This window comes from Akebia trifoliata, chromosome 14 (assembly GCF_017979445.1).
Source record: "Akebia trifoliata isolate Shusen 1 chromosome 14, ASM1797944v1, whole genome shotgun sequence".
In the NCBI taxonomy this organism is placed as follows: Eukaryota; Viridiplantae; Streptophyta; class Magnoliopsida; order Ranunculales; family Lardizabalaceae; genus Akebia; species Akebia trifoliata.
This window is the reverse complement of record NC_141388.1, coordinates 5783803-5799704: the sequence shown is the minus strand read 5'-3', so window position 1 is coordinate 5799704 and position 15902 is coordinate 5783803. Positions and strand designations below refer to the sequence as shown.

The window sequence follows — 15902 nt, the reverse complement described above, 5'->3', positions numbered from 1 at the left end:
TATTGTTTGCAATAATGAATCCAATATTATACAAAAGGAAAACAAGATTAACAGTCGACCATCATTAGCACTTAGCCCCCATCGACCAACAATCCTGGTTCCACCCCTGATTGTAAATATCATTAATACTATTACAAAGAAATTATAAAATTAGAAACAAACACTTTCACTCAATGTTTTAAAAAACCTATGCCTCGAGGCATGAGGCGTAGGCTTCATGCCTAGAGGCTTAAGCCTCATCAAACATTAGTAAGGTTTATGTCTTAGAGATATGAGGCTTACGCCTCATGTCTCACACCTCAATATGCAATGAGGCTTACGCCTCAATAGGTTTGGTAGAACTCAAAATCGTGGGTTAAAAAATAAAAAAAATAAAAATAAAAATAAAAATAAAAATAAAAAAAATAATAATAATAAATAATAAAAGTTATTTTATTTTACACAGATACCCTCCCAATGTCTCTTATTTACATAATCCTACTAAATAGAAGAGTTTTTTGTCTTCTAAACTTAGTTTATCTAGAGATCTCTCAAAATCTTTCTTTAAACCCTCAAATCTCCCTACTCCAAGATTTCTTCATAGAGACTCTAATACTCATCCGAATTCGAATTCGTTGTTTCCTACAACTTTCTTAAATCAAATAGATCAAAATAACCAAGGATTTTCTAAGATTTTGAGGTATGTGATTTTTTTATGTACAATCTTGAACTTTTTTCTTATTTTTTTCAAAAACTCATATTTCTCTTTTGTTTTTATGTTTGATTCTTTTGTTTTTTGTTTTATTCTAACTATTTTTAGTTGTTTCACTTCTTCTCTAGTTTATAATAGAGTTTAAAACTCCATTTCTAGGTCTAGAGTAGTTGTTTATTTGATGTTTAATATTTTATGGGTGATGGTAATTGATACATTATTATTTTGCTACTATATTGTATTGTTTCTTTTTTTTTTTTTTTTGATGGGTAAGTTAGACTTGAACCCATGACCTCAAAGTTGTTTTGCAATTTTTCAAACCAACTGACTATGGGTCTTAGCCCACTATATTATATTGTTACTTCTCTACATTTTTAATGTTTAATTTTTATTTAATGCTTAAAGGTTGTTTACCCGTTTTTATATCTTTTCTGAATTTATTATAATTTATATATATTTTTTAGGATTTAAAAAAAAAAATAATTGAGGCTTACACCTTGCCCATAGATCTTTGTGTTTTGAATCCTGAAGAAAAAGATCTATGGTTTTGTGCACTAATCACATCAGCCACGTACAGACCGTGTATGTTTTAACGTCTCCGTTTATCACAACTCTAAATAATATAAGAGATTGGGTGTAATAAGGTCATATAAAATGTTGAATTGATTGGCTGGACAATCTGCTGACGACAGTTTCTATAAAATATATTTTCTCCTTGTATCTCGAGGAAACATGTTCAATAAAGAACAATTACAATCTCAATTAAACAAAAAATAATATATATTCAAGCTGAATGTCCCAAAAGAACGATAGGAGAGATTCAAAAGACTATGAACAGACATTACACACACAAAAAAAGAAAAAAGACATGCATACATCTTCTCACAATAATAAAATAGATAATCATGAACAAAGTAAAATGAAACAACACCCCAAATATTTAGGATAAGACTTTCTTAGTGTTGAACTAATATCATTTCATATAGGATAAGTTATTTTATCAGTTGAAGGTGCCGACTTAGCCAATTAAGTTGGTAAGGCTGGTGGAGCATGGTTTTAAAACTCGTCTGAGACTGAAATGTATCACCCGAGTCTCGGTATCACCCGACAACAAGACAGATGGACTATTCAATGTATCGAACGAGATTTAAAACCCACATTCATTTTTCTCATTGTTGAATGAGACGTCTCAAACGTATTGGAAAACTCGTCCAAGATGAAATATCAAAACGAGTTTTAAAACCATGTTGTGGAGTGTTGATATGAAAACCTACCCTAACCCAACCCCACTAATAGGAGGTTCTGATTACTAAGATTAAACCCATTGATTAACGCCAAGTTTAAACCCTTAAGTATGATGAGGTGACTACAAATACAATACAAGCAATATAAAAAATCTCTCGAGTTTTATTTAATAACCCATTGTTAAAAAATTCATTGATAGGGTTATTACAGTTTACAATACATGCAATATTTATAAATAAATAAATAAATAAAACTCTTATGAATTATATAATACAAGCAATATTAAACCCATAGTATCACTCTTGAATTTTATTATTAAAACGATCTCTTATGTCTGGGAAAATGTTTTAAAAGGCATATCCTCTCTATGTTTCTGAAATGAATAGGTAATTGCAGACAGCATACTACACCTAATAAATTTCCAAAAATACTCCTAAAATTCTCAAACCTTAATAAGCTCTGTTCTTTTCACCAGAATTTTTTGGAATACAAATGATTGACAACAAAGATCAAACACCTTCCCACTTTTTCTATTACCTCTTCTCTGTTTTTCTGCTGCAATTACAATCCCAGTAACATATACAGTACATAGATTTTTTTTTTTTTTTTAAATATGGAAATGCAATTACAGGGAAGACTAGTACACAGTGAACTGATATCCAATATCAAAAAGCTCAACTATCCTAAATCCAGATTGCGGTAGAACCATGCACAAGATATGTTACAAGGCATAAGAGGTGGGTACGGGAGCCTTGCGTGACCCTGACCCTAACCCACCATCATGGATCCCAACTGGTTTGTTAGAGAGTCGGCGCTTGTAGCGCTTCAGAACTGACGCCAAGTTCTCTTTCCCTTTTGGAAAAGCTACATCGCCAGCTGCAGTGCCTGTTCTGCCCTTACGACAGGAAACTGAGGCTTCAACCTCCTTGATTATCTCGAGAAGCATGCCTGCACTCGTGCACTTCCCACTGCTTTGTTTTGCAGGTAACTGCCCATTTGGCTGAAGCGGGCCGGACCTCTTTGCATGTGATGCTGGAATTTGAAGACAGAAGCAGGTAGGTAAGGGTGATCGGAGCTTGGAAAATGCCGGATCAAGAATTCCCTGTAATAAACAAGACTTTCGTAATAAGGAACTCCAATGACATTGTCACTAGGAAAAAAAAGAGTAGAAAATTTAGTGATCCTTGATAAGGACAAAACGAGGAATCTAAGGTCTTTTAATGGAGTGTCATGGCCAGACCCATCAACCTACTATTTTGGATGGAACTCACCTCTTCTGTTCTAGACATCAACTCTGTCAAAGATTCATAATGACTGTCTCCTTATGTTGAATACCCATAGATGGGAGTATGTTACCAGGTTTGCTAATATAGTAGTGAACCGTGAACTGGTACAAGCTGAACCAGTTCCAGGTTCGAGGTTCAGTTCATTGTAAGTTCGTAAAAAAACAGCGAACCTAACAAACCCCCTTATTTTGGTGAATTTTAGAGATGCCCCCATGGTTTGGTCAATATTAGAGATAACCTTTATTTTAGAAATCCCAAGATTTGGTCAATATTCATACCCCTTTGTTTTTAAACTAATGGTATGCCCTTTGACCTGAGTCTTCTTTTATGAGATTAATATAAATGACTTAAATATCCGGTATGAATATCTCTATGAAACAGGTTCGTTCAAGAGTGGCAAACCACAAACCCGCGTCCAAACTGAGTGAACCAAATAAGCAAGTAACATAGGATGGGACTGTGAGAGTATGACCAACAAATGGCCAGCTTTTGTTGTAGCATATCTTCTAGATGAGCAATTTAGTCGTCTAGGCAATCTATTTCTTCAATATAGTACCTTTGATCTCCTCAGATAAGTCATACCGTTCTAGTGTTTGGAATCTCATAATCATTAAGTAATGGAAGAGTAAATCAAGATAAGCATTCAATGACAGGAAACTTTACCTGAAGGCGATTGAGAACAAAAGTATATTTTCCCCAAAGCTCCGGCCGGCTTTCCATTAGTGCTAGCTCCAGAACCCTATGAATACACCAAACCCCGAAACTCACTATCAGATCCGCTCGCCAAATGCAGCTCTCTCCGCAATGAGGAATAGAAGAAACCAGGAACTTGGCATGTCCTGCCTCCTGGTTCTTCAATACTGAACCAAATTTCTTATCAGAGAATAGATATTGAGAATCACTAGTGTGGACAACCTGGTTTGTCTCTCTAGTTTCAGCTTCATAATAGAATCTCTCTCTTGCAGCCACCCGATCAATCAAATCTTCATCAGCCTCGCCATTCTGTCTAAACAACCAATCACAACCCTCCAATTTCAAGAGTTTCATGACACACAATCTGAAAGACTGAAGCAGCTCAAACTCTGAATCCACATGAGAAATGGATTCTGGAAGAACTAAACTGGGCTTTCTTCCAACTCCATTCCCAACAACATGTGTCTTGCCTGCCACGCCAAATAACTGCTCAGAAGGTTGTCTAGACCAGAGTGATTTGGGGTCTGGATTTATGCTCAACGGAGTGGAGAAAGCACCTCTATAGAGCTTGGACGGGGAGAGTTCATCAAATGCCAAAGGAACTACTGTCCTGGATCCAGTATTCGAATTGAGGGGTTGTTCATAAGTCATTCTACCAACAGAAGGCCCAAACCCAGGTGGACCATTCCATTGAGGACTACTATTAGCCAAACATGAATCCCAACGAGGTACCGCACGTCCTGAAATGTCAGGCAAGCTATGGTACTTTTTGGTGAATTCTGAAGACCCAATATTCTCGCTAGGTCCAGATGAACAAGGATCATAGTAAGGTCTCTCAGCTTGCAATCTACTATTTCTAGATATTACAGGGTTATGCATACTTAATGCACGTGCAGTGCTAACCCGGTTTTGTGGTGTTTGTCCGAGGGTATAGGTGAGCGGATCTTTGTAGCTTGCAGGGACAAAAGATGGGGAAGATGGGGATTTAGGGGTTGGTGAGTCCAATAGAGTGTTCAAGGAATCCAAATTTCTGTCTGTAGCGGTCCTACTAAGATATGATGTGAGTTGATAACCATGTATGGTGGCCGGCTGATAATCCCGGCCTTCGGAAGATTGTGGCAAGCGCAAACTAGAATAGCGTCTCTCACCAGAATCAAGTGCACCGCGGGAGGAATTTTGCATTTGAGTAGACCACGATGATGAGGATCCTGTTTGAAATCCATAAGATGACGACTCAACACTGTTTGACATCCTCTGTTGCATACTTGGGTTGATCAGAAAGGAACCTGCGGGGTCCATTTTTAGTGAAGAAACAGCCGGCTTTGGATCTAGTCCAAACAAAACATTGAGTTTTTTTGCCTTTCCTTCTTGAGTTGGCAGCCCATGGAAATCATACAACTGTCCCCAGAACTCATCAAGAATGGAAGCTAATTGACGTCTGCCAGTACGGCCCAATCCAGACAATCTTGAAAGGCTTCCGTTTCCATTACCACCTTCATCACTTTTCACACTGAGACTCTTAAAAGATCCGGGACCCTCAGAGGTCAAAGTGGACTCACTCACAGAAGCCCCTCTAGAAGATTCTTTGGGCTCCGAAGTATCCCCATCTTCATCATCCTTCTCAATCTGTGATTCACCCTCTACTGATTCAATCTTCTGTAAGGTACCAACATCCAGCAATCCAGCATCGGAAACCTCCTTATCTAGTACTGCCACAGGGACCAACTCAACTGTTGATGCTGAATCTTCAGAATGACAAGGTGGGGAGCTCGGACCAATGGTAAGATTCTCCTCAATTACAGGTAGATGAGGCTCCCGATCAGAATCCATAATTGTTTCGGGCAAGTGAGACTCAGATTCCACAACTGAATCATCTGAATGACACTCAAAATTCTCCAAAGCTGGCTCTTTTGCTACAGAATCCTCTCCAGGATATTTAATCTTACTTTCATCATTTTCCTGATCCTCGGCATAGACCTCAGGCCTTTGTAAATCCCAGTTCAATATTGGTGCCTCTGGTATGGTGGTTGCGGACTTCAGGGGTGTAGCTGCTAGCCAAAGCATCAAAACTAGTGATGCACAAGCAGTGATGAGAAGGAAAACATACGAAAGTGTTGTACTACCTCCATCATTCCACCTCAAATTACCCACCCAATCACTATTGCCAAACATCTCCACAACAAAGATAATATTTAGGCCAACCATCCCAATCAAGGTAATTAAAGCTAAAAACTCCACAAAAGGAGAGATTTTGAAGATGCCCATTACTGATCTCGACGAGGCTACTCGAAAAAGGGGGACCACAGAAGATGGAAGCAGCATAGCTAGTATAACTTGAGTGAAAACAAGCAGTTGATATATCCCTTCTGCCCCCGAATTCCATGTGCAGTAAAGAGCCAGAACAATAGCAAAAATTCTGATTGTTGCACGATGAAGCCAAACAGGTGGATCCATCTTTAATAAATCACGCAAGACCACTTGCCCACCAAGATTCCAAGTTAATGCCGTAACGTGACTAGAAATGAACAGAACTAGAAAAGGGCCAAAAAGTGCTATAGGACTCCTAAATAGCTGCGCAAGAAATTCAAAAGGAAGAAAAATATTTTAATCAGTATGAGAGCAGAACCTAGTCCATTAGCAAAAAAATATTCAAATAGAGCCCTCTTAAATAGTCATAGAATTTGATTCATAGAGGAAATGAGAGCAAAACCTGGTCCATTAGCAAAAGCATATCCTGAAGATTAAGCACAACAAGCCCCGTACTGTGAAAAATTGTTGCTGCTGAGTTCATCACCACATAATTCACCAGATAAATGCCACTAAAAATGGATAAGATGGCAAAAAATTGGTCATTCCACAAGGCATTATTGGATACATTTAGTGGACCCTGTTGCTGCTGCTGCTGCTGCATGAAGAAGGAATATGAGCCAAAGTTAAGAAAAATGACAAGTAAACCTAGGAAATGGAGTTAGATATATTATTCCAATGAAAAGGGGGGCAGTTTTTATTATGCAATGAAGAATTAATTTCAGAAGATTTTGTTCCTAGATGACGAAATTAAAATTGTTTCTTTTCTTTTTCGCAGCAATCTTTCCATCCCGGCATTTTTTTTTATTATAAGAAAAGATTGTATTTATAATAATAGAAAGGAAAGAGAGGCAGCCGAGAAGGCCGCCTAACAAAAAAACGTAAAAATACCCAGCCAGCAACAAAGAACAAAACACTCAAGCTGAGAATAACAGATCCTATCTAAATTAGACATCCTCAAAGAAAATTCCTCTAAACTCGATAAAAAAAAAACTTACTTCAAAAGAAAAATGGCAAGATCGAAAAAAAATACTTCTTGCAAGGAAGTTTCTTTTCTTGAAACAGGCTATTCCGCTCCAACCAACTTCCCGAACAACCGACATTGTGTTCGTTCATATGAGAGTTTGTCAATTTCAACATTTTGAACAATTATGTTCTTAACAACAACAATTCCAAGTTGTTTTTTAACTAAAATATTGTTTTCATTTTGATAAAAAAATTCTTGAGGCGCACACCTCTATGTAGATTTTGTTCTCGAAAAGCATTCTGGCTTGCAAAAGTAATGAGGCAATTATTTATAAAAAATAGTTTCAATAATACATAAACACAAAAACAACAACAATACATATTAAAAAAGCAATGACAATGATATATTTAATAATGATAATAACATTTCAAGAGGGAAAAAAAAAGAAGGTATTGGTTCACAAAATGACAGCAAAAATATGAAAAATGAAATACTACTAGCCGAAAGATAAAAAATATGGTCATGAACCGTGTGTATCAACAAAAAAAGGACAAGTCACACCGAAAAGCATTTTCAATAGCAAAAATGACAGGGAAATGGAAAATTGGCGCCGGGGGGGGGGGGATGGTCAGCCTCCATAATATAACCTCATGAATCAAGATTTTATTTCCATCAAAAGCACAACTATTTCTCTCCTTCCACATACCCAAAAAAATTGCAAAGGGGGATCAACCATCATAAGACTTTTTTTTCCTTTTCAAATAAAGGCCAGGGCTGCCAATTTCGAAAGAGAGATAATATGAGCCTAGGAGAAATCCAATGAATTTAGAAAGATAAATGAAGTGGGACAAAATAGAGATGGTGAAAATGCAATAGATGAGAAAATGAGTAGCAAATTCGTCCCTAGATTTGCATAAAGAACTGAAATCAACAAATGTTAAACCTCGGGCAATGGTATTGTCTTCAATTAAAATTCTATCTAATTGTACCAGTCCAAATGAAAAACACTACCCATTGTGGGACTCAAGGGACCCAAATGGTTGAAGTTGAGAATTGGAAGACGACAAATGAGTAAGAGATACTAAAACGATTTGACTGAGAAAACTCCTTCACAAATCATTGTCCAAACCTGACAGTCTTCATCCAAAAGAAAGATAGAGATGACAGACATAGGCCAATAAGGGTAGCAAAAAATCTCACCCTCTCAATCAGTGAAGTTCCTATTGAAGCCAAAGTCCCAATAAAACTAGCAATCAAACCAAATCATGAAATTATGACCAGTAAATTATTATTGAATGGAAAAGATTAAAGATTTGAAAATCACATTTAGGAGGAGAAATACCACATGTACAATCCTTCCAGAAACAATGCATCTTCTCTTTACATACTTTGAAGACTATCCTTCTAATAAGCTCGAGAAAAACTTTGATAACACCTCTCAAAACACCACACCCCATATGTCGATCTCACTTCAACACTTCCCTCTTAATTCCTAAGGCCATCCGGGATAACTCTCTTCCATTACTATCTTGATCACACCAAAAACCCATAAATATTCCAAAAAATCCCATGCAACCTAACAAATAGAAAATGGTGTTGAGGAGACAAAACTCATGCAACCAAATAAATATCCCAAAAAACAAAAGGGGGCATATAGTAGGCTTTTTCTAAGTAAATCTTACAATCACAATCTAGAATCAATATATTCATTAGCTATCAAAATAACATCTTAGATTTGATGTCCCTTGACAAAAGTACCTTACAAAGGGTAATGATACTTGGGTAACCACTTTGAGTCTCAAAGATAATAGCCTCCACCCCAAGCTTTGTTGGAATGAAGTTACAAAAGCACAATTGGAAAAAAAGTCAAGTAGTCCCATGTCTCAATTCCATTATAATTTGGAATTGTAATCTTGAGCTATCGATTGTTCACCAAGTAAACCACCTAATGGAATTTCGGTAATCCCTTCAAATTTATGCTAATAATAAAACCATGGCATACTTTCATGCACTTTCTGGCTAAATAAAATCAATACTAACAAAAAAGTAAAGGTCCCTTAGCACCTTGACATGATCAAGCATTGCTTGAATCCAAGGCTTCAGATGACAAGATGTTGTCATTTTCAAATTTCAAAGCCAAGGGAACAATGCATTGTTACACTAATTTCCCCTTAGTCACCACTAACTAAATGCTTACTCAATAAAGAAGATGCCTTATGCAATCTAATAGCAATAATTAAAAATGTGAGGGATACAAAGAGAACATAAAAGAAGAAATTATTGAAAAGAGAATCAAGGGTACCTGTACAATGGCAGAGTGGACATAAAAGTTGTGTGGCATAATATTTGCTCCAAGAAGACTCATGAGTGTGAATACACTCTCTCCACTTAATTTTGTTAGCATCCCATTCATGTTAAATGGGATTTCAGGTTGACTAATAAGAACCCCAAGCACATAACAAAGCAATACAAAGCCTGCTGTGCCTACAAAGAAAATTTCAGCCTTACATTTTTCCTGCAACATTGAGTACCAGAAACAACCGTTATAGTATGCATACGAGAAAAATTTACTGGCAGTGACCATACAAATTACTAATCAAGCTTACCAAGAGTGTGCTAAAAAATGGGAATAAAACAGCATCGGTTGCAGTAAAGAGGAGACAAGTGAACAGGTTCACCCCAAAGAGAAGATTGAGTCCATGTGCAATGCCCAAAATCTAGCACAATCAACGCCAATATACATTAGGGAACATAAAGATGGCTCAGCCAAAGCCTTTCAATTACCAACATTTATAAATTAAATGAAGCAGGATAATTACCATAGTCAGATCCAGAACAATCATTGAAACCTCTGCTTGGACTCCCAAAATTATGCATGCGGACTCGTTGTACTCCTCACTGCAGATCTTTTGCAAAACCAACAGAGAAACACAATCGGTTAGATACAGCCCATGTAGGAAACAAGAAAACTGAATGCAAATAACTACAAAAAACACCAAGAAGAAATATAAAAAAAATAAAAAGCATGAATATGTATTGAAATTAAGAAACTATCAAATTGCAGTGGAAACTTCAAATAAGAGCATTAGTTACTTTAAACAAATGAGAGTGAACCGGTGAAAGATATCTTCCCAAGACTATAGTCCTAAGCTTCCACCTTTTTTTCTTTTTGCAAGACATTAAGTAGAATTTTTCACGGATTAAAGTTCTACCATTTCCAATTGGACAAATTTTTTGCGGCAAATTTACTGTTGAATTTATGTTTTTGCTTGTCTACGGATATAGTATACATCATAAGATGTCAAATGACATAATTATTATTAATACAAGTCCAAGTCCACGGATCCTATTTTCCAATGTGCCGATACCAGTGTCAGACTGTGACACCCATAACTGTATCACCATGGATGTTCTAGGCTACACCATGGGTTATAGTTTCATACCGTCTCGGAATGCTTTGGCTGTGACATTCAGGTTTTGGCCAAGACCGGAATGAAACATTGTCCCCAAAACAACACTGAATGTTTCGGCTTGTCTTGGAATGTCTCAGTCGAGACTGCCCCATTTTTTTGCAGAATGAAACATTGCCTCAAGGCAAGATTCTCTCTCTCTTGATGGGTACCGATTTTTTTTGTTAAAAAGAGGAAAAACAAAAAATCCAAAGAAGGATTTTACAGGGGTATTAACACGTGTTGAAATAAACATAGTTGAAAGGATGTGTTTTAGATGATAATTAATTTTCTAAAGATGCCTTAAAGTGAAAGAAAAATCTTCAAATTCTTCTAAATAAAAAAGTAAAAAAACAAAGGATACCTGTGCAAGATTCTTGCCAGTGACCACACCAATACGAGCTGCCAGATATTGACACAGAATAGCAGCGCAATTAAAAACAAGTAACAATAACAAAAGATCAAACCCAAAACGGGCACCCCCTTCAACAACTGCAGACCACTTTCCGGGGTCAATATATCCCATCGAAATTAGGAGCATGGGTCCCACAGCTGGGAATAGTCGAGGAACAATGCACGACATCTGGTTAACACCACCAGTCCCAGCTTCCATCTTTGGGAAAGAGTTTTCAAGTGAATTAGCAATCGCCACTGCCGAGCAAAAATTAAATACACACTTCTAGTAACTTGTAAAAACAAGTATCGAAATCAAGAAACGCACGGTCCCATGTAATAATCTTCAATAAATTCCAAAGTAAGGTTGCATCATAGCATCTTGGGTCTCTTAATCTCCAAAAAGCAGAATAAGCGGGAACACATACGTCCCACAAGGACTTCGATGAAGCAAGTCTTGAAGACCCATGAAACAGACTCCAACTACAGCTGTAACCACCAAATCACATCCTTTTCTGTGGCTGCTCTCAATCTTGGCTCAAAATGGTAGGTTAATCTAGAAAAGAAGACGTTAGATTGATCCTGTAACTTGAATGAACAAAATTTGATTAATTTCCTCCGCTATCCATGAAACGAACACCAACCAAAGACGTAGTAATCAACAATCACATCCCCATCTGTCGCAACCTGGAACACCAAATCATCGTTCCAAAAATTGAGCAATCTATGCATGAAAGAAGACAGTTTAAGTATTTAAAATGGGGTACACATATTATTAAGATACAAATGGGGAGAAAATCAAAAAATTAAAAAACATATAAAACCTAGTGGATTTACTTTATACAAACCGGGATTGGACAATAATAAAAATTCCAAATTTTAGTTGTGTATAGCCACCATTGATCGAAAACAATTGAAAATTCCACATAACTGAATACTAAAAGGGAGATTAAACTGACAATATGTAGAGAAAAATCTAACTTAGCCTACAGATTCACAGAAGATATCAATTAAGTCAGTCTGATAGTACACATAACCCAAATCAACAGAAAAATGAGTTCAAATACAATCAACAAATACATAAAATCAATATCCAAATTCGGTCTGATTGAAATCAAATTTCAAAGTAAAACAGTACTGAACAGTAAACAATAGCGTAAAATACACGGAAACCTAGAAAAAAGTGACAATCAAGCAGTAAGTACAGCAGCAAATAAAGATTATTTCCCCATTTAAATCATCAACGAAATGCAAATGAAAACCTAATCACATCATCTAAATAAGTTCCACAACATCACTCCAATTTTTTTTTCCAAATCGAAAAACTTTTTAACTCCCAAAAACAGACAAACGAAACCCTAACAATCAAAGAAGATGGAGTAGAGAAGAAACCATTAATAGGAGAAGAGAACACAAGACTGACACATCTAATCTGATGGATCTGAAAATTCAAGTGAGAAAGTCATTGATTCGTCCATGAAAACTGGAAAAAAAAAATGGTGTTCGTAAGATTACCTTTTTAGGGGTTTTTTTTTTCTTTCTTTCTTAATTTCCACTATAGAAGTAAAGCGGCAGACTTTGAAGAACCGACGAGTTCATATTATGAGAGAGATGGTTTTGTTGGGTTGGCTGAAGAGATATTGGAATGGAGTCGAAAGAGATAGAAAGAGAGAGCGAGGTGAAGGACGATAACATTAAAAAAACAAAGGTTGAAGGGACAGTTAACGTTTTCTCGACTTTTTATTAATAACTACGCTTTCTCTCTTTCCCCGTATTTATGACGAGATGATCTCCTACTATTTCGTATTTCCGACAGCGAGAGTTTGATACACTTGAGTTGTCTTGGTGTGAGCCAAAGGAGGATGTTTTTCTTAGTAGGCACCGTTGGATATTTACGTCAAAAGATCGAAGACCATGTTAACCGTGTGTAGATTAGGGAGAACCTACTCCGGAGGATGAACACTATTTTTTTCTTTCTTTTTTTTTTTTTTTCTTTTAGTAATGGAAAACGGACACTCCATTTCACCCTCTCCCTCAACGGTAATGGAAAACGGACTCTCCATTTCACAGTCTCCCTCAACGGTCTCTACTCTCTTGACGTGGCATGGACATAGAATTATAGGGCCTGTGTGGATTGATTTTTTTAAATACTTCTAACTTTTGCGGGGAGTCAGAAGTACTTTAAAGGTGTTTTGATAAATTACTCCTAGAAAGAACTATTTTACTGTGGAGTCATTTTAATACTTTTTCACGGAGTACCGATGGTGCTACTTCTCTAAATTATTCTTGCGCGAAACCACAAAACATTGTCAAAATGACGAGATTTTGACAAGTATGCCTCTCATAAATTTTGAAAATTATAAACATACCCTCAAAAAGGTAATTGAAATAATATTATATTACTATCCATTGATATGGTGGTAGTCTTTTGGTGTAACATTTGGAACAAGTATACCCCTCATAAATTTTAAAAATTACGAGCATACCCTCAAAAATGCAATTGTAGTAATATTATATTACTATCCATTGATGTGGTGGTAGCTTTTTGGTGTAGCATTTGGGACAAGTATGCCCCTCATAAATTTTGAAAATTACAAGTATATCATCAAAAATGCAATTAAATAATATTTTATTATTATCCATTGATGTGGTGGTAGCTTTTTAGTGTAGCATTTGAATTTGGATTTCTAACTCCCCCAATTGCTCACTCAATGATTTATCCACGAGCATTCCAACCATTGTTGAAATTTTCTTATTGGAAGATTGATGTGAATTACACACAAATTTACTATCCATTGATGTGGTGAAAGCTACTTTATATTTTTAATGGTTGTATATATTTGCTCACAATATTTTCTATTTATTTATAATTGTTGGGTGTTTATATTAGTTTTTATGGATAAAAACAATAACTTCTATTTCTTTTGAAGAATAATTTGTTGAGTTATAATGTTAAAAATAGTAACTGATACTTATTAAGACATTTTGATCATTTAAACATATTTCAAAATAATTTCCAAACACAAAACTCTATCAAAAGTACTTCTAACAGTACTTTTCAAAACCTGCATCCAAACACACAACAGTTATCCACCTACTCCAGATAGTACTTATGTTTTAAGTACTTCTGGCTCTTGTATCCACACGGGCCCATAGATTTTTATTGAGATACATAATTGTGTATCTCCAAAACTATGTGCAGTTGTACTTTCCGAGGAAAATTTATGATTCTTTGCACATGCTACATCAGGAGAGTAGAGGGGGAGTCTGTTAAAAAAGCATGACTTTTTTTCTTCTTGTCTCTGATTTTTTTTTTTTTTAGTTACAATTTTCTTACTCCTCCACATGACATATTCAAAATACTCTCGTGATGTGGCATGTACTAGAACCATCAATTTTTTTTCTTGGGATATATAATTGCACATATTTATAGGGATGTGCATATGTGTATCCCAAGTCATAACACGTCATATCAGGAGAGTATTTTGAGTATGTCAAGTGGGGAAATCAAATTATCACGACTTGTTTTTTTAGCATTTTGGATTATAAAACTAATAGAGTTCGTCCAAGACGACTATCCTCTTTGGGTAAAGGGGTACAAACGAAAAAAATAATAAAGTTGAAGGGGTATAATTAAAATCGTTGATGTTAAAAAGATAAAAGAGGAAAGATAATAAAATTAGGAAGAATATTATTGAAAATTGGATAAAAGATGAAAGGTAGTAAAATTGAAAGACTATTATTAAAAAAGGGAAAATATGAAAGATAATAAAGTTGAATAGAAATAATAATAAAGTGATTAATATAGACCCACACCAATGGAATATTTATCCTCGTAATTATAGTAATGGTGAGACCCACCATTGTGTTTTATTATATAAATATTCATTCGACTTAATATTTAAAGATTTTGGGGTGATAAAGAGAGGTATTATTTTAATTTCTTTACTAAAATAAAAATAAGATTTGTTGCTATTTTTGAAAAGAGTTGTGTTTGAGTGACCTAAATTGGAATCTCATCTCGAGTGAAAAAACTTCTATGGTTCCTATATGAGGTTTCAACTTAAGTTCACTTTATTATTATTTTTTTGAGAAATACTAGAATACTTTTTATTTTACCTTTTTTTTCAATATTTATAAAAATAGTTGTGTAATTGAATTCTTTTTACCATAACGCACAGCCTTGAAAAACTAAGTTCTCTAAGATATCTTAGCCGACGTTTCAAAAGTGATTTCTAATAAGCGAATACTTAGGAAACTTGCACAGAAAACAACTATCAATTTTTTTGGGATAATTCAAAGCTTTTCTAGATTAAATGAAAGAAATAATACTCAAAAAACAACTGATCAACATTCGCCTTGTCCTCTCTTTATAAGTAATAATAATAATAATAATAATTTTGGAGGTAAAAGTGCCTGTCAATAATGCAAATAAAGATCTTTGTTCTATGTGAAAAGTCATGAAATCCTAACATTTTCGTTAACCATGTAAGTTGATCAAGTAAATTATAAAGCGTAAAAGGACTTTGACACCAAAATACTTTACCTTCTTAGTTGATATTTGGGATATAGAAAAAAAAAATTATATAATGTATTGTTGTGTTATATAGATATATAGATAAATTTACTTATATATGCTCTTGAATTTAATTTAAGTCCATGTAAAAATATTTAAGTAAATAGTAAGTATGATTGGGATTAGGTTAGTTTGACTAACTTAGTAAGATTTACTAAGGGTCGTTGGGCCCACGTGGATTACCAAACTGGCCATGCAACACCACGGCCTTATAGATTTCATGGAAAAACTCAGATTAAAAAAAAAAAAAATCCAATTTTATCAAAGTTGTTAAAAATGGATGACCACCGAACTT

The 15902-nt window shown here is 35.4% G+C and overlaps 1 protein-coding gene across 4 annotated transcripts; it reads right to left on the bottom strand.

Moving 5' to 3' along the window:
- Window positions 1-2364: 2364 nt before the first annotated feature.
- On the bottom strand, window positions 2365-12787 carry LOC147385802 (ethylene-insensitive protein 2.1-like). 4 transcript variants are annotated; one of them, XM_086422220.1, is made up of 9 exons: window positions 12547-12787; window positions 11676-11718; window positions 11003-11587; window positions 10009-10095; window positions 9796-9906; window positions 9492-9704; window positions 6626-6820; window positions 3886-6486; window positions 2365-3038 (listed from the first exon to the last, which is right to left on the bottom strand). In XM_086422220.1, the coding sequence occupies exons 3-9, from the start codon at window positions 11249-11251 to the stop codon at window positions 2658-2660; spliced, it is 3837 nt and encodes a 1278-aa protein (XP_086278346.1). In that variant the 5' UTR covers window positions 11252-11587; window positions 11676-11718; window positions 12547-12787; the 3' UTR covers window positions 2365-2657. The 4 variants fall into 4 exon arrangements, with proteins under 4 accessions (XP_086278346.1, XP_086278344.1, XP_086278347.1 ...); XM_086422218.1 differs by having other exon boundaries at window positions 11003-11718; XM_086422221.1 differs by having other exon boundaries at window positions 6626-6817; window positions 11003-11718.
- Between the last annotated feature and the right edge of the window lie 3115 nt (window positions 12788-15902).

Bases quoted from the DNA above. Each gene is read 5' to 3' on its own strand.
- LOC147385802 (XM_086422218.1), bottom strand. From the start codon at position 11,251: ATGGAAGCTGGGACTGGTGGTGTTAACCAGATGTCGTGCATTGTTCCT. The intron at 6,821-9,491 runs GTACCCTTGATT...TTCTTCATGCAG, and splicing joins TCCACTCTGCCATTGTACAG to CAGCAGCAGCAGCAACAGGG. The intron at 6,487-6,625 runs GTTTTGCTCTCA...TTTCTTGCGCAG, and splicing joins TGCTTTTGCTAATGGACCAG to CTATTTAGGAGTCCTATAGC.